Source organism: Solea senegalensis, linkage group LG8, assembly GCF_019176455.1.
Source record: "Solea senegalensis isolate Sse05_10M linkage group LG8, IFAPA_SoseM_1, whole genome shotgun sequence".
Lineage (NCBI taxonomy): Eukaryota > Metazoa > Chordata > Actinopteri > Pleuronectiformes > Soleidae > Solea > Solea senegalensis.
The window spans coordinates 2,323,651-2,349,899 of record NC_058028.1 but is presented as its reverse complement, the minus strand read 5'-3'; the positions used below and the strand labels follow the sequence as shown (position 1 = coordinate 2,349,899).

At 41.3% G+C, this 26,249-nt stretch overlaps 1 protein-coding gene across 1 annotated transcript in view; it reads left to right on the top strand.

Annotated features, from left to right (window-relative positions):
* LOC122773053 (zinc finger and BTB domain-containing protein 16-A-like) overlaps window positions 1–16,215 on the top strand; it is a 34,278-nt gene extending 18,063 nt beyond the window's left edge. Inside the window, exons 5-7 of the mRNA XM_044031434.1 lie at window positions 9,313–9,483; window positions 12,822–12,989; window positions 15,689–16,215. Of these exons, the coding sequence (XP_043887369.1) occupies window positions 9,313–9,483; window positions 12,822–12,989; window positions 15,689–15,918 (569 nt within the window). The 3' untranslated portion in view covers window positions 15,919–16,215. The remainder of the gene's footprint in view (window positions 1–9,312; window positions 9,484–12,821; window positions 12,990–15,688) is intronic.
* The last annotated feature ends 10,034 nt before the right edge of the window (window positions 16,216–26,249 follow it).

Here is a 26,249-nt window from a genome sequence, read left to right as displayed (position 1 = left end):
AACTCGAGGAACTTTTTAAATCATCAGACATTTGGATTAGCAGATAAAGTCTGATGAAGTTAAGTCTTTGTGAGGTAACGCTGATTGATAATCTGGTAGTTAACCTCACACTGGTTAGTGATTTTATCACCTCATTTCCAAACGGATGATGCTACATCCACATGAATCCATTTTGGTGCAGACACGTGGAGCATGAACGTGGAACAAGAACTGAACCTTTTGAATAACGCGTTCCCCTCCTCGCCTGAGGTGGCGCTGCATCAAAAATGTACTGAAGAAGACAAGACGAACAATGAACAAGAAAACTCGCTCATCTGTTGTTTTAATGCAGGACAACTTCTGTTTCTGACACATCAGAGCAAAACCTGGAGCTGCATCAAATCCTACCGAGACCTACGTTTTTAGGCGGACCAGAGTTTGGTTGCGTGTCTGTAGTCTGGAGTTATCCAGGCTACCATTTTGGTTCAAAAAATCGACAAAGTCTGCTCCTGACACGTCTACTCTATACATTACACCAAGGTTTTTGAGCACAGACTGGCAGGCATTAAAGAAACACCGGCCAATCAGCTGACTGTAGCGTACCATTTTACTCTGGTGCACCAAAATTTGACAGTTGGATCTGGTTATTTTGGTACTATTCCTAATGGAAACGCGACAATACTACGTACCGTACTGAACCAAAATGAAACCCGGCTACACAATCACACAGAATTAACGCGTTTTTTAAATGGAAACGTAGAAGCAAAGAGTCTTTGCCTCCGTGTCGTCGCAGCAACAGCAGCTGAAGAACATCACCTTCTGTCCGAGGCCTAATTTAACAGTCCAGTAGACCGTTCACTTACAGCTCCTGCTTTATTATACGGCCCCCCCTCTCTTAATGCAGACCTTTTAGCTCGCCTAATTGAGTGTCCGTCATCCTGTTGTTGCACCCGCCCGTTAATACCCGCTTATAATCTGTGCAAGCCTGAAACTGAACTCTGTGCGTGTGTGCGTGCGTTTGATATTTACACAAACAGAACACACCGCGAAAATATCGCAAACATTCTGAGAATGAAGGCGAATGAAGCTCACAGTGTGACCTGAATGAACCGCTCCATGGAGTGGTGGTTAAACACGAGCAACGTATCTCTTGTTGCATTAATTATTGAGTTGGTTGTTCCTCACTCGGGTAGATTAGCAGGCCACTGATGAGCGCTCGGGGTTGTTTAAGGTACTGTAGTATCTGTGTGTGTGTGTGTGTGCTCCTCCAGCCGCCACATCTACAGGAGAGAGCTGTCTGCATGAACACGCTGGAGTGAATGCACAGGGTCATGTGAGGTCTAGCACATAATGTAGCCTGCATGACTGTGTGTGTGTGTGTGTTCACAGTCTGCCAACTCACTGATATCACCCTGTTAAACACACACACGCGCGCACCGGGCAGTGGCCTCAGGAAACAGCTGATTGACATGATCGACCATGATTTTGTGGGAAATTGTGATATTTAATATTAGACATGGTGACGTAGAACTCAGCAGCCACTTTATTAGGTACACACGTTTGTGTGTGCTTGTAATATTTTGGAGTTTGTTTGCAGAAATTGAACACACTACCTAATATACCACGTATGTTTGTATGAGTGTATAATATATTGTTTTAATGTCCAACACCGTCATTAACAGATAATGATATCAGTGATTTTACACCTTCCTAAACTATTCTAACATCTAAGCAATTTGAATTAGGGCTGAAACAATTCATCCATTATTAATCAATTGCTTAATTAATCATAAAGTACATTGATAATTGATTAATGGACTTGCGTTTGTGTCTCTCTGACTTTTCAGCCTCTTAAATGTGAATTTTTCTGGTTTCTTTGATAAATGTAATCAATCAGAATCATTTTAGTTTGTGATCATTTGTGATCAAGATTTGGAAAACACAGATCAACATTTTGTGACATTTTACGGACCAAATGATTTAATCTGTATGTATAGGATATAAAGGATGTTTGCAGATTTTTCCTTCCAGTATCCGGTAGTGATTCTGCTCAATATTGGACCAATACAAGTATCATATAGGCTCATTCCTAGTACAATTAATTATTTATTTTTATTATTATTTTTTAAAAAGTGGCATTTTGTAGCATTAAAGCCTTATTACTAGAGTTATTTTAGATCAAATCTGTATCCAATATAGTTGTAATTTAGCATTAGCACAGAAAATACTGTCAAAAATATCAACTACTCTATAACTTTATTTGGAAATGAGAACTTGCATGCAGCATGTGTGAATTTAATTAAAGAAAAAATAGTCACATGTGCTGTGTTAGGTACAAATATTGTAAATAGTAGGCTTTGGAATTTGCTAAATTCATCCTCAGTAGTTTAGCTGTAGTTGACTGGACTCCGTTGAGTTAAGTAGTAGAAGTAGTCACTTCTCGTTCAAGAGACTCTCAAGCGAGTCCATTCCATTTACGTTGGAACAGCGTTAGCAACATGTCTACAGTTTAAAATGAAACATGTGCTATGTCTATGGCTGATTTAACGTGAAATAAACACGACAGAAATGTTATTAACGGTAAAAGTAGCAGCATTTTGTAAGGTGGCAGTCATTTTGGAATCAGAACTTGGTGGGCATTCTGAGTTCCGGGCTGCAAATGGAACGTAGTATAACACTGACAATGACTGTGACCTGATGACTGAGAAAAGCTGATTTAACTGTTTCAAATTGCGATTTTTAATTAAAATTTTTTTTTTTTTTTTTAAAAACTACACAACATTTTCAGACCAAATAGAAATGTAACAGTATCAAAGCAGAAAGACACTGGTGACCTTTTCACAATTTGTTGAAATAATCTCCTTAGCAGGTCAAAAAAGTTATAGGACACATCTTAAGCAGAATAACTTAGGTTAGATTTTTGTTATTGATTAGTTCTCACAAATCAACAGTTGTTGTTGTTGCTGAGCAGTGGACACTGAAGTTACCACCAACACAGGAGAAATTGTACAGATTTGCGGGACAACAATCTCTTGTTAAATCTGCAGCGGGGTTTACTCCCAGGTTTCTCGGGGTGGGAAAACTTTTGTTTGCGTCATGAAAGGAAACAGGCTGCGCTTATTTGTGAATGAAGGGATTAGCTCAAACACTTCACCCCGACAAGGACCCTGATCCTATCTGGTTGCCTGGACACATGGTTTTTGTTTGTCAGGCAGTGAGAGCCCCGGCCGCCGGCTCTGTGAGCGAGTGGCAGATGTACGAGTACGGAGCGTGCTAAATCACGCGTGCGTCCGCGGTGGAGATGCGAAAACTGCATGAAAACATCAAACTGTCCACGAGTGCCAAAAAGTCTTTGTGCGCGGAGACGAGCAGCAGTAAATGTTTATGTTTTCTGCGTCGTGGCAGAGTCCCTGTGAAAAGTAAATCATTATTCCCACTGTTAAAGGTTTCCTCCCGCTGAAGACAATGCTGAGTCAAACCATTGATTACATGGTATTTACCCCATTCAGGGCCAAGGGTCAGGAGGTCACCCAGTGCCTTAAAAACCTAAACCCCCAGGGCCATTGTTTGGTGGAGGGTGAGAAAGCAGGGGGCAAGGACAACCAACTTTAGGGCTTACTCTCCTGTAAAGAAGCTCCTCTGCACTTATTAACAAAGATTAGACTGGAAAAGCCCTTTTCTTTAGAAAAGTTAAAGCAACACTATGTACAGAACCTAGAGAGAATGTTTTAACTTTAACACCAATACCAGTTAGGACCAAATAATGTGAAATTTAACTATTTTGTTGTTAATTTTTAAACCACTTAAGAGTGTACTGAACTCTGTTAGTGTTACTTTAAAACCAAGAAAGTTAAATTTACGACTATTCCATGGTAGATTTAGTCCTAATTTAGTTTTAACTTGTGGTGACGTTTTAGGTTAAAACTTCACATTTTATTGTGTCCTGAATAAGATCTTAAGACAATAACTATGAGTAAATTGGGACATTTGTCTTAAATGGTTGTTAAAGTATAAAAGGGGACTAACTACAACATTCTTTATCTTTAAAGCAACATTATGTAAAGAACCCACACAGGAAATGTTTTAAATGTAACTAATATATTTAAATGTAACGCTAATTTCAGTTAAGACCAAATAAAAATTCCAGGGTAGATTTAGTCCAAATGTAGTCTTAACATTTTATTGTGTAATGAATAAGAGCTTCAGGAAATTGTCTTAAATGGTTGTTAAATTATAAAAGTGGACTAGCTACAAAATCCTTTTATGTACAGAACCTAAACAGAAAGCGTTTTAAATTCAACTAAAACATATGAACTTAACACCATTTCCATTTAGGACCAAATAAACTCAAGAATAGTGTTAAATTTAACTAATTTGTTGTTACTTTATCACTAAAATTAATTTTAAGACTACTTATTTAAGTCCATTAAAATTAACATTTGACATTTAATTTATGGTTGTAGCTTTACCAATTTTAAAGCGGTGGAGGTTGTTTATTATACATATATATGTATGTACACACAGTATATACAAAAACAAGACAAAATGCCACCACTAACAAACGCGTCCTCTCTTCCAGCAAATTTTTTTTTGTTTTGTTTTGTTTACACTCAGATATGCATTTGTTGTATATGTTTGTGATTTTTATTCCCGGTGTCAGATTTAAAGCACAGAAGAAAATCTTTAACGTCTGCAGAGCCGCCGTCGTCGTCAGCGCGCGTCAACCACAGATCAAGAGTGAGAATCTTGTGACAGAAATGGTTGTCACATTTCTTTGCTCAACTTATCGTCACTGACAGACGGATGACGATTTATTATTATATTTTTTTATCTGTGAGCGTCAGTGAGTAACACTTTACCGCCTCAAAGAAACTCCACTGTTCAACTTTTAAATAAAACAACATGCTGTGATATAATATTTACACTTTAATATTCTCTATTTTATTTCCACATTTTCTATTTGTACAGCTGTTTATATTTAATATTTGATTACATATTTTTTCTTTCTTTTAAGAGTTGCCTAAAACCCTGCTGTAACACAAAAAACATTTCAGTTTAGTGAACAATGAACTAGATCTATCTATCTATCTATGCTAGCTAATTAGCATTTATCTGGATGAATCAAAGATAGTCAACTAACCATCCATCTATTATTTAAGCTCGCTTACTAGCATCTATCAATTGTTTACTGTAGTTAAGTTAGCCAATAGCCATTTCACTATCATTTATTTAAGTTAGCTAACTAGCAAACTAGAGATAGTTTATTTAATCTAGCTAACCATCTATTAATCATTTATTGTATTTGAACTGGCTAATTAGCCTTTTATGTATCATTTAAGCTAGCTAATAAGCCATCTATCTACCTATCATTTATTTTAGCTAGCTAACTAGCCTTCTATAAATTATTTATTTAAACTAGCTGTCTAACCATCAATCAATCGTTTACTGTATTTAAGCTAGCTAATAGCCATTTCGCTATCATTTATTTAAGTTAGCTAACTAGCCTGTGCTGCTGTAAAAAGTGAATTTCCCCTTTGAGGGATAAATTAGGTTTATCTTATCTTATTTTAGCGAGCTGATTATCCATCTAGCTATCATTTATTTAAGAGAGATATATAGCCATCGATTAAGGTAGCATCTATCCATCCAAGCTAGCATATATCTAATAGCTCTATAGCTAGCCAATGTCATGGATCCAAGTTAGCTTACTCACATCGATCTCAGTCAGAACAAAACCTGGAGCCTGTGCTGAAAAACAACCATTATTTTATGTACATTATCATAAACAGAGTCTGTACAGGTGCTTGAAATCCTTGAAAGTGTTTGAACGGTTTATTATGGAACTGTGTTTGAAAACAGTCATTCTATTTCAGTTTTTTTATTCTTACCGTCTTGATTTCACAACAAACTGTTGTGACTTTGAGTTATGAGTGGTTTGCTCATGAAAACAGGTTGTAAAATAAACACTCACTCTGTAAATCTACTTATAGACACACGTCATACTTGTTTTTCCATCCTGCTGCTGTTACAAAATACAAATATCGCAACACCACTGACATTTAAAATAATTATTATGAGTATGTATTTGTATAAATCTGTACTCTATCAAAGCTGTAAGGCTCAGGAAAAAGGTTTTAAAAGTGCTTGAGTTTGACCTGTGTGTGATAGTTATTGCAGAGACGATAATTAAAGCCACTTTAGCATCATTACAACACAGATAATGTGTTGCTCAGCTGGTTGAAGCCTCTCTGCTGTGCTTCACCTGCAGCTCAACACAACATTGGAACAGAAAGCTCTCCCCCTGCTGGCTGCAGCAAACATCACCAGAGGAACAAGTTAAAGTGAACCGTCACAGGTCATGCAGGGACTTCTTTTAATGTCATTTATGGGTGCATCATTATCCAGGCTGCGCTGGTGCAGCAGGATGAATGAGTGAACTGCTGATGTTTAGCGATGACTCAGGCAGAAAGTACAGCTGGTGAAGAAAGGATTTCCTGTTTGGTCAGCGGATGAGTGGATGAGGGGTCAGGGGTGGGGGTGGGGGGGTAGCAGAGGCGTCGAGAAAAAGGAGTCATCTTTTGTTTTGAACTCAAATATTGTGATACGTGGCTAAGAAAAGGAGCCTCGGTCATTAGGCGACAGCATAAAGACGGGGATTGTGGGAGTTTGAGCGAGTGGCTGATGACTAATGGGCTTTTGGTCAATGAGGACCTGAATCCTCATTGTGTGTAAAAAAGAAAAAAGGAAAAAAATCCAGAGGATAAAGCCTGTGAAACAGGTGCAGTTCATTCCAGAGGATCAGCTCCCTGCTGCAGGATTGTTAGGATCAGAGAATGTCTTTCATCCTGTTAATGATTACAAATCATCACTTCTTCTTCTGTTGGAGACCATTTTTGTGTATGTGTGTGTGGGAGAGTGTGTGTTTCTATAAGTTCAAAAAGAAGATAAATCATTTCAAAGAGGTGGATTTTGTGCATCTGTGAATTTTTTTTATGGATAATTATTAGAGGTGTCACGATTCCCCAAATCCTGGATTTGATTCTCAATCTTTTTTTCTCTCTTTTAGCACAGATAGGTCGGTCATTTTCAAACTTGTTTAGTTTAGTCTAGGATCATTGGTTTTATGTCATGATAATTCATTTTTTAATTATCATTTGTTTGTGATGTAAGCACACTAAGGCCTTACTGTCTTAGTGCTCACGTGGCTTGTATTTGGTGGTGTGTGTGTATAGGTCACATATTCAGGCTTTAAAAAAATTGTTTTTTTCCGTCTTATGTGTTGTCGAGTCAAAGTTATGATTCATTTTATATCGCATTTTTAGCAGTGATATATAGTAACGATAACTGTACGGGAATCACAAAATTAGACCGCTTTTCTTTTCCTTTTGTTCATAAAAAAGAGCCAAGCGAACTTTGGACTGTGACATATTTCCAAATTTCAAACATTTGAGTACTTTTTGATCAGGTGTGTTTATATAGTTGGTAAAAATGAACATTTCATCAGATTGTTTAAAGGCTGTGCTGGAAAAAAGAATATTACACACTATATTATATATTTTTATAGCCTCTGTATATACTGTACGTTTAAACATAGCAATAGAAAAAAGCAGCCGAAATGCTCTGCGTTCTAAGGGTTAAATTTAAATGTATGATGTGTTAGGATTGAGGTGGTACCATGGTGGCTCAGTGGTAGGGTGAGTCGTCTTTCAACTTTTTTGGAAGGTTGGGGTACAATTCCTGGCCCTGCTAGCCTGTACATGTAGACAACAACGGTGGTTCACGGCGAATTTGTCGGTAAAGGAAGCTCAGGGAAAAATCACGACTACGACCTGAAAAATATAAAAGTCACAATTTTGCACCTCTTAATGACACGAAATCACACGGCCGACTCACGGCCTGTAAAATGCGAGAAAGGACGACGATATAACACCCTTAATACTAATAACAGAAGAACAGTATTTCTGATGAAGTACCACCAGAGGAAGCTTGCGTACCACATACGGTACATGCACCACAGTTTGAGAACCATGCGTTAAAACTTTTAAAAAAAAAGTGTGTCTTTGATCTGGACTTTGACTCGTGGATTAGTAAACACCACACAGAGGCCGTTTGTGATTTTTGTCTCTCTGCTCCTGAACGTCTGCTAAACTTGATTGAACCTAAAAAACCAGAGTGTCTTCCCTCTTTAGTATGAGTGTGCTGTATCCCCCCCCTTTTTCCCTGCGTTAATTCCAATTTAATTGCCAGTTGCCTCAAGGCACTTCAATAACAGTAACAAATGATTTGATTTAGTGGACCTCATCAGACTGCATTTTAAATGCGACACAGCAACCCCACTTGAATTCCAATGAAGTGCTGGCACAGTCCTCTGTTTACTAATGATCCTCCGCTGGAGATGTCTGATTGAATCCGAGTCAGGAGCGACGGGGACCTGCTCGCGTTGTAAATGATCTGCAAACCTGAGCAGACAGCGGAATAAGGAGCTCATAATCTCACATTAAAGCCTCACACTCTTGTTGCAAAAAATGACGTCCAGTTGCAACTGACGAGTGAAAACATGTCGTCGACCTCGAGGTCTCTGGCGTCTGCGGCCTGGCGATCAAACACAGACTCTACGAACGCCTGTGCGTCGTCCTCACGCGGCCATATTTTTCTATTTTATTTAATGTTCTTTAACTCAAACTCCCCCCACGACCGGCAGCAGGCTGCATATCTGTATTCCTCGCCACACTCTGTGCAACAGGAAAGCAGCCCCCAAAGAGATGCCAGGTCACACACAGGATTAAACTGGATTGTGTTTTTTCCTGCAGTCCTGCCTTTAATGGCTTGATATCACTACTTAACATTCAACACAGAGGCGCACACGGCGCAGGCATCATTTAGGGTGGAGCTACCATCAGCCGCTCTTTGAGCACAGACACAGAGGCTGGAGCCCGACTGACTCCTGATGGGGAATGAAGAGAATAATTACACATCTAACACACCGGGAAGGAGCCATTGATTGTGTGATTGGCATGCTGTGCATTGTGTGTGTGTGTGTGTGTGTGTGTGATTCTTCGAGAAAACAATGACATTTCATGGTGTTAAAATAGACGGTATATAAAGACTCAGAGTTGAAAAAGTGCCTCTGGGCTTTTCGGGGAGTTAGTTTAGGTGGAGGCTTCTTTTGAAAGACGCTTTTTTTTTCCTCTTCTTCTTCTTCTTCTTCTTCTTCCCCTCGGAGGACTCGCACAAAGTTGAAGTGACCCAGTTTCCCCCACTTAAGCCTGTGTCTGTGTCTGTGTACTGAAATAACTGCGTCTGTCTATGTCTGCTTGTGCACCTTTTCTCCAGGGACTGACATGGCAGTGTTCTGTCTGCTGTGTGCAAAGCGCTTCCAGACCCAGAAGGCCCTGCAGCAGCACATGGAGGTCCACGCGGGCATGCACAGCTACATCTGTAGCCACTGCGAGCGGCCCTTCCCCAGCCACACCACCCTCAAACGGCACCTGCGCTCGCACACGGGTAAGACGTTGTTTATGCAAAACATGTACGGCCCTCGGGGGCCCGGATACAGCCCACAAAGTGGTTTAATCCAACCCCACGACGCCTTCACAGGTTATCATCTCAAGTCGACTATTGACATAACCAGAGTCGGCTCAAAGTCTGAAACATATGAGACAATGATGAGATTCTAATAAATATAATTTATTGCAAACATTTAACTAGAAGAACGCAGCCAGACCTTTATTTTGAAATAATCACAGGAAAGGAAATGTGTGCCCCTTTTTTCTGTTTGTGTGTCTCATGGGACAATGATGATACACTGTAAAAACTGTAATATCATAAAAAGATTGCAGTAATTCCTGGATTATAGCAGTTCATGATTTAGATTATATACTTAATGTGCAGTTGGTAACTTCAGATTTCAGATTTATGGTGTATTTTTGAAGAGAAACGTGTAAGAATTCTGCTATAAATAAATAAATCATCTGGCTAAATGTTGAGGAAGAGATTCAAATGGAGATTTAATGTATTTTTAATCAGTATCTCATTTTATATCACAATATTTGATAGGCTCTGCGACAGCCTTTAAAACTAGGAATGATGCCATTTCATGATACTGTAGTTTAAAATATAACATAACTTGTCTCATGTCACAATTTTGACAAAATATTGTCAATATTTTAGCCGTCTCTACATGAAAAAAATTTCTTTTTAGAGGTTTGTGCTTCTCGCTGTGAAGTTAAATACAATATATCAACCCCAAACATACAGTAAAGTCTGAATTAAAGCAGTCTATGGCCTGTATTACACACAGTTGTGTATATCCGGTGTATTTGTGTAACATTTGTGTAAGAAACGAAGCATTTGCCTGTAAATGTGGTGGAATTCTGCTCAAACTGTTGAGTTTTGTTACACATTTTTTTATGTTTATATCTAATTTATCTGACAAAAACATCTACACCAGCTCTGCGACAGCCTTTAAAAGTAGAACAATACGTCACAAATGCTATATTACGATGTGACTGTATCAAAAATCTTGATATCGGCGAGCTCTACATGATACAAACGCATCTAGAGACGGAGACACAAAGACGATGGTACTTATTTCTGTATTTGGGTTAATTTCCTCAGGTTACTGGCTCCGAGGTTTGAGTGGATGTTACGTACATCCTCTCCCGCCCTCCTTTGTTTCCTCCCCCCTCTCTCTCTCTCTCTCCGATGACTCACCTCAGCGATGACAGCACTGTACCGTTATGGCCGGTGCATATTTTGGGCAATTTTCATCCCGTTTTATATTTTCGGGTTGCGGGCCAAGCCTGTGGGCTCCGGCAAATCCTCGGCTGTCACTTCGGTGTGGTTCAGCCAAAATGACGGCAGAGAGAAAAAGACCCACAAATAAATATTGTAGTGGGGAAAAAGTGAAAGTGGAAGTGAGTCTTAGTGCTGCAGGAGACGCGGGGATATTTACTGAAAAGATGTCCCCCCCCCCCTTCCTTTACCTTAAATAACACTCCCAGCTGTCAGCTTGGCTCGGTGTCTAGACAGCAGAAATACATAATTGATGTGAAGAGACAGAAAGTGAAGGGAGTTTTTGGCCATGGCAGCGGCAGCGGATCTTGTTTGTATGCCACTCTGCTTTAGAAGTAGCATTTTGTAAATGTCATCTGCTCTGTAGCAAAGTTGGGGGAAGAGAGAGACGGAGGAGGTGGTGGAGGTGGGGGAGGGATTGTGGAGATTGGGTCTGTAATGAGGAGAGCAGTGTATCCTCCGACTTGGCTGTTGCTGTGGACACTGAGATAATGAGGCACATAGGTCAGTGGAGATGAGTCAAACCCTCAGCGCAGGAGAGAAATGGATTAACTACAGTATAGAGAACACAGCGGGCACATGACCGCTGGACTTTTATTAGCTATTAAGAGACCATGGCCAAGAGGAGAATCCTGGTGTCATCACGTCAGTGACGTCTGAAAGCGCTTAATTCCACCCCCGGTTTCATTTGCATGCGCACAAAGTGCCGCAAGACGACTTGACCTACGGCAGATAAACACGCACCGCTGTCCTTGTAGAGGTGGGGGGAAAACTGGCGATTCTTAAAAGCATCTCGATTCAGACGTGGACGATGTCCAAATGTAAATGTTAAATAAAATAAAATAGATGGTAGGAAAAGGCGGAACTCCAAAGTGCAGCAACATGTCTGATATTTTATGGACTAACGATTACTGGATTCATTGGAAAAAATTACCAATAATATAATAATGAATAAAGTTGCAGCCGTACAATGACCAGTGACAGTAGCAGTGTGTTTTTTTTTTTACTATTATTTTGAGTGGCAGCCATCTTGGAATCCTATGTCAGGGTTTGTGAAGTTGCTTCCTGAGTTGAGAGGGGAGGTGAAGGAACATAGCAATCTACTTGAGTATCTATTATTATTTCTATATATCTCCACAAATAAACTACTGTTTAATGCAGAATTCAGAGCCTTTATTTGGAAAAAAATATGACCCGATAGAGATTATATTGCTAGAATTTACAATTAACTAAATAAAACACTGCTGTTGTAATGGATAACCAAGTTTGGAAAGTAATGTCGGTAAATTAACTTTTAGTATATGTAAATTCAAAGAAGAAGCAGGGAGCAGCTTTTTGAGATGCATTCAAAGACCCTGGTAAATTTCATCACTTCTTCAAATACACATGAAGTCCACTAGCTAAATTAAATAAAGTTACTGCCACCTTGTGGTCATAGATGTACCTCAAGTCAGGTAACAGGTGACTGGAGTAGAAAGATTTTTAAAAATCAGGAGTTGAAGCAATCACAATTTTGGGCCAAAACATCTTATCTTCATCATCTACTCAACTATTTATCTAAACTACCCCATCTTGTAAAAATAAACTCATTTAGTAAATGTATTGTTTTTTAAAAAGTCTTCCAACTTCAAAAGAAAACTTAATTTCACACAAATCATAACAAGTTCCTCAAGATTTCTCAAGTGTTTAACAATTGATTCCATTTTTATTGCTCAATCCGGATCGCGTAAATCATAAGGAGCTAAATTACAGCTTCAATGTTAACTTCACACGTGAAATCACCAACTTGTTATGAAGACTATTTTTAGACAAATGTGTGACATACGGAAAATAAAATCTCATAAAACGCTCTTAAAAAACTATATTTACCCCGTTAGCTCAACATGCTTTAAACCCTGCATTACATTAGCTCACCTGAAGGTTGGGAATATTTGAATGTTGTGACAAATGATACTATTGAATATTTGAAAAGCATTTTTGCTAGAAATGTACATGTTTTTGTTCATTTTAGCCTCACGATATCGGGCCGGTTCTGTTGTTGTTTTCAGGCGATCACCCGTTTGAGTGTGAATTCTGCGGGAGCTGCTTCAGAGACGACGGCACGCTGCGAGGACACAAACGCATCCACACGGGAGAGAAGCCTTACGAGTGCAACGGCTGCGGCAAGAGGTTCAGCCTCAAACACCAGCTGGAGACGCACTACCGCGTACACACAGGTGAGAGTCCGGACTACAAAACACACTCACACAAGTTTTCTGCTCTGTGGTAGTAGTACAATGCGAGGCAAGTTGGTAATGTCTTTAAAAACAGTTTGCCAGTTAATGTTTCAGTAACTGAATAATCCACCTGCTGCAGTGAACCCATGTTAACTAACTCATACAGAGAACAGAGATGAGAATGGGAGTGTTTTTGATCAGTGGGAATGTGCTTCACTCAGGTTAAATGACTCAGCATTAGAGGTTAAAAATGAGTCAGCATAAGTTCAAATGACTCAGCATTGGCGGTCGACTGCTTATGGGTTGATGCCAGTTTTAAGAAAACAGGGGAACCCCAAGGGCAGTAAGTGCCAGTTATTATAATTTTTTTGGCTTATATTTTTAGCCAATTTCCCCTTTTTTCCTCTGATAAAAATATTACTGTTTCATAACATTTAAACAAACAAAAAAGTAACCAGTTATTAAACATTACTGGTCAATGTGCAATTATATACAGCATTTTCAATAATAATGTATAAAGTATAATATTAAATCATGAAATAGATCATCAAAATCATCAGCATTTGGATAAAAGTTAAACTTTTAGTGACTTGGCAATAGGGATGTCCCGATCCAATATTGATATTGGTTCGATATCAGCCAAAAAACAAGTATCGGACTATATCAGACTGCCTCTAAAATCTCTGATATAAGTGCTCCGATACAAGCAGTCCATTCCGCTCCAGCACTTCTATCCAGCAGCGCCCGTTGTGATCACATGAATTCCTGACATCATAAAAACTAACACCACAAACTGGAAATGCATTCAGACTCAGCTGGGTTCAAAAGTCTAGTTATACCTTAATGAGAAAGAGGCTTAAAATATATCATTTTAAAGAACTGATCACTTGCTAAATGTAGTAAGTTAAATGACTCATTATATTACAATATTACTGTAGTAAATGCAATTAAAACGTGGAATCCTTTTACGGAATTCAACATTTATAAGTGAGCCTCTCGGGGAAAAAAATTTCTTTACATTCATTATTTTTTGTAAATTATGATCATTGCACTAATCATTACAGTCTTATATTGTTAATAGTGTGTTACTGTCAAGCCCTGGTTTCATATTTTACAATTTAAAGAGGGGAAAGAAAACAAATATTACTCATCTTGACTTTAGAAAACTTCAAAATCCAAACAATGACTTAATCATACCAAAAAAAAGGAAAATGCTCGTCTTTACAGCCAAAGTCTGTCTGGTGCGTCTTCATGGTTGTTCGTAAATTATCAATAAGACATCAAAGAGCCTCCACTGTTGCACTGGATTACATCGACAGGCTCAGGAAAAAAAGGCCAACTGTGGTTTTTATTTTGACTGAAAAAGCACCTGCTGCTGTCAATATTCACACGCTGTACATTAATGTGGAGATGAAAGCGCTCGGGTCGGAGTGAAATTTATTAGACACAACAACCGTGTCCAGCATATTAAGAAATGTCTCTTAAAAAACTAATTATAGATGTTCTTTGACCCGTTTTCACATCTTTGAGTAGAAATAAACTGCTTTTCAAGTACTTTTTTTCTATGTGAACCAAAGTCAGAAATTACGCCTGATTTATAAAATTCTTTCTACTCCAATTACTACCTAATATGAGGTGCATCTATGACCACAAGGTGGCAGCAGTAGCAAGTATTTAGTGAGTGGACTTCATGTGTATTTGAAGAAGTGATGAAATTTACCAGGGTCTTTGAATGCATCTCAAAAAGCTGTGAACCCTGCACTACCTTCACTCGCTCTCATGCACTGGAGTTAATATTTGACTCTGTCTCAACAAAATGTTTCAACTAGGATCATTTTCATAATCGATTAATCTGTTGTTTATTTTCTCACTTAACTCATCGCTCGGTTCATAAAATGTCAATAATGTTAAAAAATGATGTGCTCTAATGTCCCGTTTTGTCCACAAACCAAAATGATTCAGTTTTAACAATTTCTTATGTTATAATAAGAAAAGGATAAATAGAGAAATCCTGCACTATGAACTTTTCACGGGAGTTTCGTTTTCTTCAGTCAGACAGATAATGTGATGTACTGCTATATCTTGATAATCACAGAATCATTTAAAGCTGCAACTTTTTTAATAATTGATCAATGTGTTGCTTATCGTTTGGTCCACAAAACGTCAAAAAACGTTGAGAATCGTGTTTCTCCTTTGGTCCAGAAAATGTTTGTCAAACCTGGAAATAATGATGTTCTCAAATCTGTTTAGTCCACAAACCAAAATTAATTCAGTTTTAACTATTGCTTTTGTTATATGGAGCAAAGAAACAGAAAAATCTGAGAAACTTTAACTAGTCATAGTTAACAATTAATTTGTTAACAAATAATCAATTAATCGTTTCCAGTCGATTAAGTTCCAGTCTTAACCATGAACCACAAGATGTGGAGTATTTGTCCAGGGGTCACATTTGGTTTGGTCAACATGCTCAGAGAAGACAGAAAAATGTGTCCTGAGCCAAACACTGTTCAATTAGGTGTCTCATATACTGTAGGTCAGTGAGGCGTCACGTTTGGGGAGGATGATGAACTTATATTATCAATATTTAATGTCAAACTAAAGGTAAACCAATACAGGTCTAATCCTATAGCACACATACTCTCACATGAATCTAGTTTCATCAGGTCAACAAGGTTAAAGCTTTATTGCTTTTTTTCCAGGTGAGAAGCCATTTGAGTGTAAGCTGTGTCACCAGCGGTCCAGAGATTACTCGGCCATGATCAAACACCTGCGCACGCACAACGGAGCGTCTCCATACCAGTGCACCATCTGCCAGGACTTCTGCCCGAGCCTTGCCGCCATGCAGAAGCACATGAAGGGCCACAAGCCCGAGGACGTCCCGGCTGACTGGAGGATAGAAAAGACTTACCTGTACGTCTGCTACGTCTAAGCAGGACTTGGACCTCACGCACGCACACGCACACACACACACACACACACACATAGACACAGAGAGAGAGTTGGGTAAAAAAGCTAATGTTTCTTTAAAAAGGTCCAGTGTGTAAGAATTAGTGACGTCTAATGGTGAGAAACAAGTAGACGACGAGTCCTCTCACTCCTACTGTTCCCCAAGATTGTCGGGGAATTATGGTGGCCTCCACATACCAGAGAGGACGCCGTCTTCTTTATTTGCCAGGTAAAAATTCTGGTTCAAAATAAGTCACACTCTGACCAGAGAAAATGTAAATTTAAAAAAAAAGGAAGTAGTATTCTTAGGGTTCCTCCTGATGGCCACTAGGGGGGCAACAGTGTCAATTTAGCAAATTTCGTTATTATTTTAGTACAGCACATGTGAGATTGATAGCTGGTATCGTCTGGAGCCTGGTTGCAAATCTCAAGTAGCCGAAATTACGTGCACAAGTTATTTTAAGGCTTTGAAAACCAATTCTACACTTCATAGAACATTCTTATGGGTGGTTTATTTGGCATTAGTTAAGAAAACCTCCGTAATGTTAAACACTGGATATTTAAGAATCAAAACACTGAGCTAGTTTGATTGTAGGGTCCAGAATGTAAAAATTAATTTGTAAACTCAAAATGTATCCAATTCCTATATCCAGATTTACTGTACACATTAGCACGACTGTAACATAACATTTATTTTATGTGTAGTATATTCAGTTTCTTAATGTTACACACTGGACCTTTAAGAGTTTAAAAAAAATGTCTTGAAAACTGAACAAAAATGCAGTGCTGAGAGACATGATAGAAGTATTTGTGTACACAAAAGATCTGCCAATAATGATTTCCCACATTATCAATTTGGTTATCTTTACTAATAAGTGATAAAACTTAAAAGTTTACAAAAGAGCCGTCACTCTTTTATCCGAAATTCGGACATGCGTTCAAAATATCTGAAGTGATTTCCATGTGGTCCAGCAGAGGGTACTGTCAGCCCAGGAAGTAGCCGCGCTGTCGCACACGTGTAGCACAAATCGGGTTTCCGCCCGATACAGATCAGGTAGCTACAGTTTTGTTGTTTTGCTGTGAAATCGGAGGACAATCACGACAACATAGCATCTAAAAAAAAAAAAATCGTAAGAGTCAATTGGTAACATTTCCAGTTCTACACCATAGATCGCAAAGTAAGCGAACAAATCTGCTGACTCAAATGTTAAAATGTCTTCACAGGAATTGCACATCATGTACTTTTTTCTCGAAGTTGATATTTGGAAAACGTGACGGCCTAATGCTGCGTTCACGCCAAACACGAAATTTCCGCACCACAGGATCACTGCATTTTTAGCCAGTTGGCGTCACCGACTTTTCGCCGACCATTTTCCATGCCCTCTCCTTTTTGTTTTTGTTACATTTTTGTTTCGCTGGCAAATACATGAAGTCATCCGGAGAATCTCAGTGCTGATTGACCTTCCTGTAAAATCCAAATTCAACTTTTGCCGGACAGTTCGCACAATTGGCGGTGCCCCGACTTATGCAAAATTTGCGTCTACTCACATCCGTGCATTGACTTTGTACGCAAACCTGCCACGTTACAAAAATCCATGCCACGTCTGCCGTGAACATAGTATTAGCTTACAGTCGTAGTAAATATAAAAACACCACAGTTGTTTGAGATACAGTAATCGACAATGAAGAGTGAGCTCAAGTACACACACACACCTCCATTTATATATATATATATATATATGTGTATGTGTATATATATATGTGTATGTGTATATATATATATGTATATATATATATATATATATATATATATATATATACACACACACACACATACATATACTCATATACATACACACACACACACACACATAATAACTCTCTATTGGATCCACTGTGGTTGTGAATCAATGCCACAGTGGCTGCGACGTCTCCGTGTGAGCAGAAGCTCTTTGAATTGATCGCTAAAAGCATTAGCATCATCTTCTCTGATTGTGCAGTAGATGTTTAAAAATATTCCACCAAGACTCGATTTGACTGAACTTTGTGACAATTTTTCCCTCCTGATTTCCTCTCAGATGTTGCTTTTTATTTCATTTTTCCTGCCGTTTTATTTTGGAGTTAACGTCACTTCCTGCATGTTTTTACTTGAATGGCTGCCACATTTTGACCTCACAAGCTTGATCTCTTTTAATTGCCTTTGTCTTTCTTGCAGTGGGTGTTTTTTTGTTTTTTTAATGTGCGTGTGTGTGTTTGTTTGAATCACAACACAAGTTTGTTTTGCAATGTTTTGGGTTTTGCTATTACATTCGTTACCAAAAAAATTGACGTCACTTACACACAAAAGCAGTGTCTCTTTTGGATGACGTCTATAGTAGTATACTATAGACATCCTATACTACTATATAGTAGTACAGTAACTCATTCATCCACGAGTAGTTTTAATTTTTCTAACAAATAAATGAAAAAATAAATCATATTTTAAATGGTCAAACAGTGTGTTTTAAAAAGAAGACGCCTCAACACGGCTTTTATGTGTAGTTTTTTAACCATTATCTAAATATAGATGTCTTATAAAAACCACAAAATCAAGAATTTTCTAAAAAAAAGAAAACATGAAGAGATTTTTTTTATTTTACAAAAAGAGAAAATTCTGATGTTGAGTCACAACGAGCAGGTTATTGTCAGTCGTTAGTGTAGCTGTAATGTACAAACTGTCACTGTATGTTACTGTATATTCCCTGATGTGAGCCTATAGCACAGGCCTTTATAGATTTGAACATGTTGTATTTTTGTATTACGGTAATTTGCTATTTGTTTACATTTTTTGGTATGATTTGAGAAAAGAAAAAAAACATCTAAAAACAGTGTGTGTTTTATAAGTGTCCGATTTAAGGTCCCTCTCCCTCGTGCCTCTTTTATAAGTGGAGCGTCAATGTGCTTGAAGTACGCGGGTCTGTGCTGTTGCTCGTCGTTCCTGGGTGTTTGTTTATTGTTACTTAACTAAAAAAAAAAAGGTTAGACTGCCATTGTAGATCCTCACTTTGTCCAAAAAAAACATCGCAAAACCCGGAAGCAGCGGCGGCAACATTGTGGCCCGATGCTCTTCCTGAAACAATCCTGGATGTGAAAGTTCTCGCGTTTGTCTCAAAATTGTTTTCCTTCAAAGTGAAAATGGACTGAGATCTTTGGACGAAAAAAACCGCAGTGTGTACAGCAAAATGTTTGGCGCAGTGTGGCCGCAAAACGCCGCTGTCTTAAGTAGCCACCAACACTCAGTGCCATGAAAACACACACTCGCTGTATCTATTCTACATGAACATGCACTATTAATGGATTTCCTCGGTGGACCAAAAGAAATAGAGCACTTTTGTTTGTTTGGGTTTTTTGTTTTTTCCTTTTCTTTGATCTTTCTATGTTGTGATGATGCAGATGTCCTTTTTATTTGATGTGTCCTAGACGGATGTGATTAGCATTGTTTAGATTATGTCAATGTGTGTCTACCTCAGGGCCAGATCAAAGCTCGACCTGGTGTCCAATCAGGGTTGTTCTTCTTGCCATGTGTGCAGTAAAAAGAAAAAAAAATCCCTCTTCATTACAGCTTTGTAACACAGTGTGTGTGGAAGTGTTTTTCTCAGTGTGGATTCAGGCACAAACTCTGTATGCGTCGGTGTTCAGTGGCATGGTTTAAAAAAAATAAAGAAAAATAAAACGGTTTACTATTTTATGCATCAAGTGTGTGGCAGTGTTTTTGTTTCTTTCAAGTGTATTTAGACCACACAAATGAAAAAATTGTTATAATTATTGATTGGTTCAATCGAACTTTTCTAGTCCGATACCGATATCACCACCTACAGTACTGACCAATACTGATATATTTTACCAATACTAATATCACCATTATAGATATTTATCGTTATTAATGTAATTTATTTTAGGATCTACCAATACTGATTACCACTACCGATATCAATATCACCACCTTTTGAAAGTACTCATCCAAAAATCTATCACTACCAATACCACACATTTAGTGTCTACCAACAGCAATATAATGATATCAAACTCGCCACCATAAGTGTAGACCGATACCAGTATTACCACCTTAAATACCTACCACTACCAGTATCACCACCTTTAGTATTGACTGATACCAATATTATCTACCAATACCAGAATCACCTCCTTTAGTATTGACTAATACCAATATTATTTACAGATACCACCATCACCACCTTTAGAATTTACTGATCATGGGGAAGTGAGATGTGGTAGTATCGCGAGACTGCGCGAGATTGTGCAACCAAACCAAAACATGGCGGCGCGCGTCTAGCCCAAACATTGCCACACAGTATACTATCAAGAAGGAAAAATAAGGGAAAAAACTACTTGTCAGTCACATCTCCTTTTCTGCACGGGAAGAGGGCAAATACGGGAGACTGGAGGATCTGGAGGACTACATCGACGAGTACTTTGAACGAGTCGTAATGGGGAAACCTAAACAACCAGCGGTTACCCCCTCCTCCAAACGCAGTCGCCCGGAGGACTCACCTGGAGCAGCCTCATCAGCTGACAGCGACTTCACGGAGATTCTTACCTCCATCAACGCGAAGCTGGACACCTTTGATGGCCGACTCTCTCTGGTAGAGATTCTGCACAAGGAATTCCAATCGCTGCGAGAGTCTCTTGAGTTCAGCCAGCAACAGGTATCCCAGCTCGCGGCAGAAAATAACACACTTCAAGGGTCGGTTAAAACGCTCACTGAGGAAACGAGGCGCCTCAGAGAAGAAAATACTCACATAAAGAACTCAATTACTGATCTACAGGCACGCAGCATGAGAGACAATTTAGTTTTCTCTGGGATCCCGGAAAAAAACGAAGACGACGCAGAAGCGACAGTTAAGAACTTCATTATAAAACAACTCAAACTCCCGGCAGACACTGTCAAAAACATTCCATTCCACCGGGCCCATCGTCTAGGAGGGAGACGACAGGAAGGCCAGCGACCACGTCCGATTGTTGTCAAATTCGAACAGTTCAAACAAAAGGAGTTGGTCAAGAGCCGAGGCAGGGAGCTGCGAGGAACGGACTTCAGCGTAAACGACCAGTTCCCGAAAGAAATCCTGGAGCGACGCAGGAGACGTAAACTCTCTTCGTGAGTTTACGTGTTCAGCAACCATGACTTCAATTCATCACCATCCTGTCCTCTGAAATCTGGAAACATTAGATATTTGGGTGTAAATTTTTCCTCCAGGCTGTCAGATCTAGCACAATTAAACTATACCCCACTACTTAAATCAATAGAGGATGACCTCCTACGATGGAATTCCTTACCTATATCACTTATGGGAAGAGTTAACACCATGAAAATGATGATCTTACCAAAAATCAATTACCTGTTCTCAATGATTCCAACTAAACCCTCACCAATCTGGTTTAAATCCTTAGACTCTGCCACCACAAAATTCGCATCAGTTTAAAAACACTCCAAAAAGCAAAAGCCTATGGTGGTCTGGAACTTCCAAACTTCCACAACTACTTTCTTGCAAATAGGCTTCACTATGTCCAAAAATGGTTCCAACCCAAACCACTGGACAGTCTGTGGCTAGACATCGAACAAACACTCTGTAATGAAATTAAAATCTCCGATCTACCATTTATAAGCAAAACCATTAAACAGCATCAGTGCTTTAAAAGCATAAATATAAATACCTCCTTGTCAGCCTGGTGGGAATTTATCAAACTCACTGGGTCCTCGCATATCCCATGTAAATATACCCCAATCTGGAATAATCCAGACATACTACGGAATAAAACAACACTAAAACTCAAATCATGGCAAGAAAAAGGTATAAGGCACCTGGAACAAATTCTTCAAGATAACAAATTCATCCCATTCCATAACTTAGTGGAACAATATGGCATTAACAGCAACACGTCCTTTGATTATCTACAAATAAAATCTGTAATCCAGACGAGGTTTAAAACCAGTAAATTGGATCTAGAACTACCTCCAATGATCAAACAATTTCTAAACCTTATGTCTCCCAAAATGGTGTCTAAAACACATGCACTATTGACTAAAAATGATTGCATAATCTCTTTACCAACCACAAAATGGGAGGCGGACCTATCCATCAGCCTAGATGAAAATTTCTGGTTACAGATATCATCTAACACATTCAAATTGATAAAAAATCCAGACCTACAACTAATACAATACAAAATCTTACACAGAACACACTACACAGGACAAAGGATGTTCAGAATGGGGCTCTCACAATCAAATATCTGCACAAACTGCAACGAAAACACAGCAGATAACTACATGCATGCTATATGGCTATGCACACCGGTGTATAACTTCTGGTGTAGGGTATGCGAGGACCTCTCAGCATGTCTCGAATACACCATACCACCTTCCCCCACGCTATGCATACTGGGTGATTTAAACGTAATACATATAAACATGGAAAAATCGCACGTATTAATCAACAGCCTAAGCATCGCCAAGAAAACTATCCTCTTGAACTGGAAAAACAAGAAAAACTTAAGTTTAAACCAATACAGAAATTTAATTTCAGATCACATCTCTATGGAGAGAATGTCTGCTTCCATAAAGAAACAATTACCTATATTTGATTTGACCTGGACACCTCTAATTGATTATATTTCCTAGGGCGGGTTGGTGACTGTGTCTTCCCTGGTCGGTCCGTGGTGTTGCGGGCCGTGCATCTGGGGGACTGGGGATGTCTGGTGGTCTGTGTGGGTTGGTGGCCCTGGGTCTACCGTCCCTCGGTGGCTGTGGGTCTGCCCTACGGGGGTCGGGGTGGATTTGTGGGGGGGCTGCCACCTTGGCCTGGGGGGCCCGTGGGGGTTGGGGGTGGTGGGCCGTGGGCTGGGGCTGGGCTGGCGCCGCACTGCGGGTGGGGGTAGGGGGTCTGGGTCTCTGTACGCTGGGGCCTGCGGGGCGCTGGGGGGTGGGGTTGGCCCATAGTGGGGGGGGGGTGATCCTCCCTGGGTTCTGCCCTCCGGGGTGGCGGGGCGGTACACGCTGCTGTGCTCCTGCTGCGCTCTGGAGCGGACTTGTGCGTCCTCCGTCCCTTGGGGGGGGCATGGTGGGGGGCACGCGGGGGGGCGCCTTGCTTTGGGGACCCTTGGGGTGGGAGATGGGGTGGAGCGTGGGCCTGGTCTGGACTGTTCCTGGGCTGTGGGCGGGGCCGGGGTCTGAGGATTGCTGCCGTCAGTAGTGCCGTGATGGCCTGGGTGTGGGTCCTGCCTCGTCGGGGCTGGTGTGCTCACCGGGGTCCTACCTTCTGGTCGGGTGTGGGGGTATCTGGTCCTCCGCCCCGGCGGCACTCATGGGATGCCATGGCGTGTCCCTGGCCTGGACGGGTTGCTCCCTTCTTGGCCGGGGGTGAGTGGGAATGGGACATATGGCCCTGCCAGTCAGGAAGCTGGCAACCTACTTGGGGGGGCACTCTTGCCCACCCCCTACGCCCCCCCCCACCGCAGATGATACATCTAAACACACACATCTAGGGCACCGGGGGGTGTGTGGCTGAGATGGTGGGGAGTCGGGGGGTGGGACCATCACATGATGGGGCCACTCTCCGTTCCCCCGATGATCTGCCACCCTTCCCCAAATTTTATCGCATGTTAGACATTAGGGCCTGGTGGGCGAGAGACACGTCGACGGCCCCACTGTCTGCCAACAGTGGGACGCCCGTGCCACATCTCCCTCCGCCATTTTAACTACACCCCAGATACCAACATACATCGTATCACACACCACACACATGCACACACCTCCAAATCAATCACCGGTGGGCTGGGGTGGGGGGGGTGGTCGTGGGTGCACTCCTGAGCGCTCGATTCCTGCCCACCCCCTGGCCGTGTGGGGACTGGCGGTCTGGGTGGGGGCAGCAGTGGTGGCCATGAGGCGTCGCTGGACGTGGGGGATCGGGTCCCCTGCGCTCGGTCTGGGGGGTGTCCGGGAGGCATGGTTGTGGCTCATCATGACGCACCTCCCTGAAGGTACGGTGGTGGGCGGCAGTCTGCCTACCCGGCGGGGGTCGTCGGCGGGCGCAGATGCTCCTGGATGTTGGGGGACCCCTCTCCGGGGCACCGCGGGGTTGGGCGCGGCGGGTCCTTGGACCATTGGCCCTGCCTCTACCTGGGGGGTCTGGACCGGCTCGGGGGTCTGCCTCTCTTCTGTCTCTGGGGGCCCCCTTGGCTGGTGGCCCTACGTGGACCTCCGCCTGTCCCTCCCTGGGCTGGGGGGCGTGCGGTCGGCTTCTGGGGGGCGGTGGGGGTGACGGTGGTGGGTATCTGGCCGTGCCTCCCTGGTGGGCGGTCTGGGGGGGCTCTGCTCCCCCCGTGGTGGGCTGGCCCTGCCCTTGGGCGCTGGCGGGCTCTGGGTGCGGAGACCCTGGGCCTCTGCGGCCTGCCTGGGTGTGGGGTGGTTCGGCCTCTGTCCGTGGTCTTGTCGCCGCCGGCCCCCTCGGGTCGACCCTGGGTGGGGGGGGCTTTCCCCCCGCATTCCTCCGACGGGCCCCCTGCGGGGCGGATGCGTTGCTATCCTGGGAGTGGTGGCTGTGGGCCTCTCCTGCCCGGTACGGCTACTGGGCGCCTTAGGCGCCTGGATGATTTTCGGGCCGTCGCTGGGGACGGACCGGACATTGGCACGGTCCCCCACCCCAATTCCAATCATACCTAATGACAACTCCTGCACATATACACTGATATACACGATCACACACACACACACACCAACACGCTAAGATAAATTAAATTTAACTGATATAACTGTTGTAAGCCCGGACATACTCTCTTGATGTGGTCATTAACAATTACTATATAAACTGTACCTGAAAGTATGTTCTGTATACGCTAAATAATTTCAACTGTTCAATGTTATTAACCTGTTACTAACACACTAATGTCACCCTTAAGTTGCCTAGGTTCTGTCTTATCAGGTATGTTCTGTCTACTTTATATCATCTCAATTTAATGGTACTAACCCATGTATTATACTGTTGTCCACCTTGCTCTCCCTCTCTCTCACTCTCGATCCCCTTCTCTCTTCTTTTTTCTCCCTCTCTCTCTCGCTCTCTCTCTCTCTCTCTCACTCCCCCTCCCTTCCTCCTCTCCGCTCACTCCCCATCCCCTTGTCAGTCCACTCCCTGTCCCCCTGTCCGGTCCGGCTGCCCGCAACACATAATCATAAAACAAATAAATAAAAATACTGCAGTTATGAGTATCCCAGACTCGTCCTGCACATATCAAACCTGTCCGACACCAAAAGGCATGCAGTCAATCATATTACATGCCCTGGGTACTAGACAGGACAGGTTAAAAAAAAAAAAAAAGAATTTACTGATCATAAAATCACAAATCATAAAGTCTTTAATATCTATTACTACCAATACCACACCCCTAGTGTCTACCAATGCCTATATTATTTAACAATGCCAATATCACCACTTTAAGTATCTACCACTACCATTATCACTACCTTTAGTGTCACCCAACACACTATTATCTACCACCTGTTGTATCTACCAATATCAATATCACCACCTCTATCTCTAGATCTCACTGACGCACAGCCGCTCTGTTTCAGACCAAAACCACACCCCCAGAATGTGGACTGTGTTGTGATTGGCCAGCCAACGAGAGCTTTCTCACTGTCCTGTGATTGGCCAGGTACCTGGAAGTGACGTAATAGATAGGCCATAGATAGACCTCTTAGATACACAGCTCCCCCTCTGGCACGTGGATGCTCTGCATCTCAGCAGCTACGAGAGTAGTTCTTCTTCTTCTGCGGTTGAATGTACGCAACCGGATTTGCCCGGACTAGTGCCCGCACCAGGAGGCGCTACGGTGGTGACAGGAGTGGTGAGGATTTCTGATGACGACATCAAATTAAGGAAGTGCCAATCCGCTTCGCAGAGCCCAGGAAAACAATACAACACTATTTTCTCAGCAGTGGCTGAACTGTTTGTTCTGAAACTTTAGGGTTTCATAAACGAGGTAATGACGCAGATACACACACAAACGCAGCGTTAATTGGAGCTTCCGGTCTATGTGGCCTTTAACCAACAATACCAATATCACCACTTTTGTTATCGACTGATATCAATATTATCTACTGATACCAATATCACCACCTCCATCTCCAGATACCAACAGTGTCATCACCACCATCATATACTAATCCAAAAATCACCACCTTAAATACCACACTTTTAGTGTTTACCAATACAAACATTAACCAACAATAGCAATATCACCACTTTTCTATTATCTACC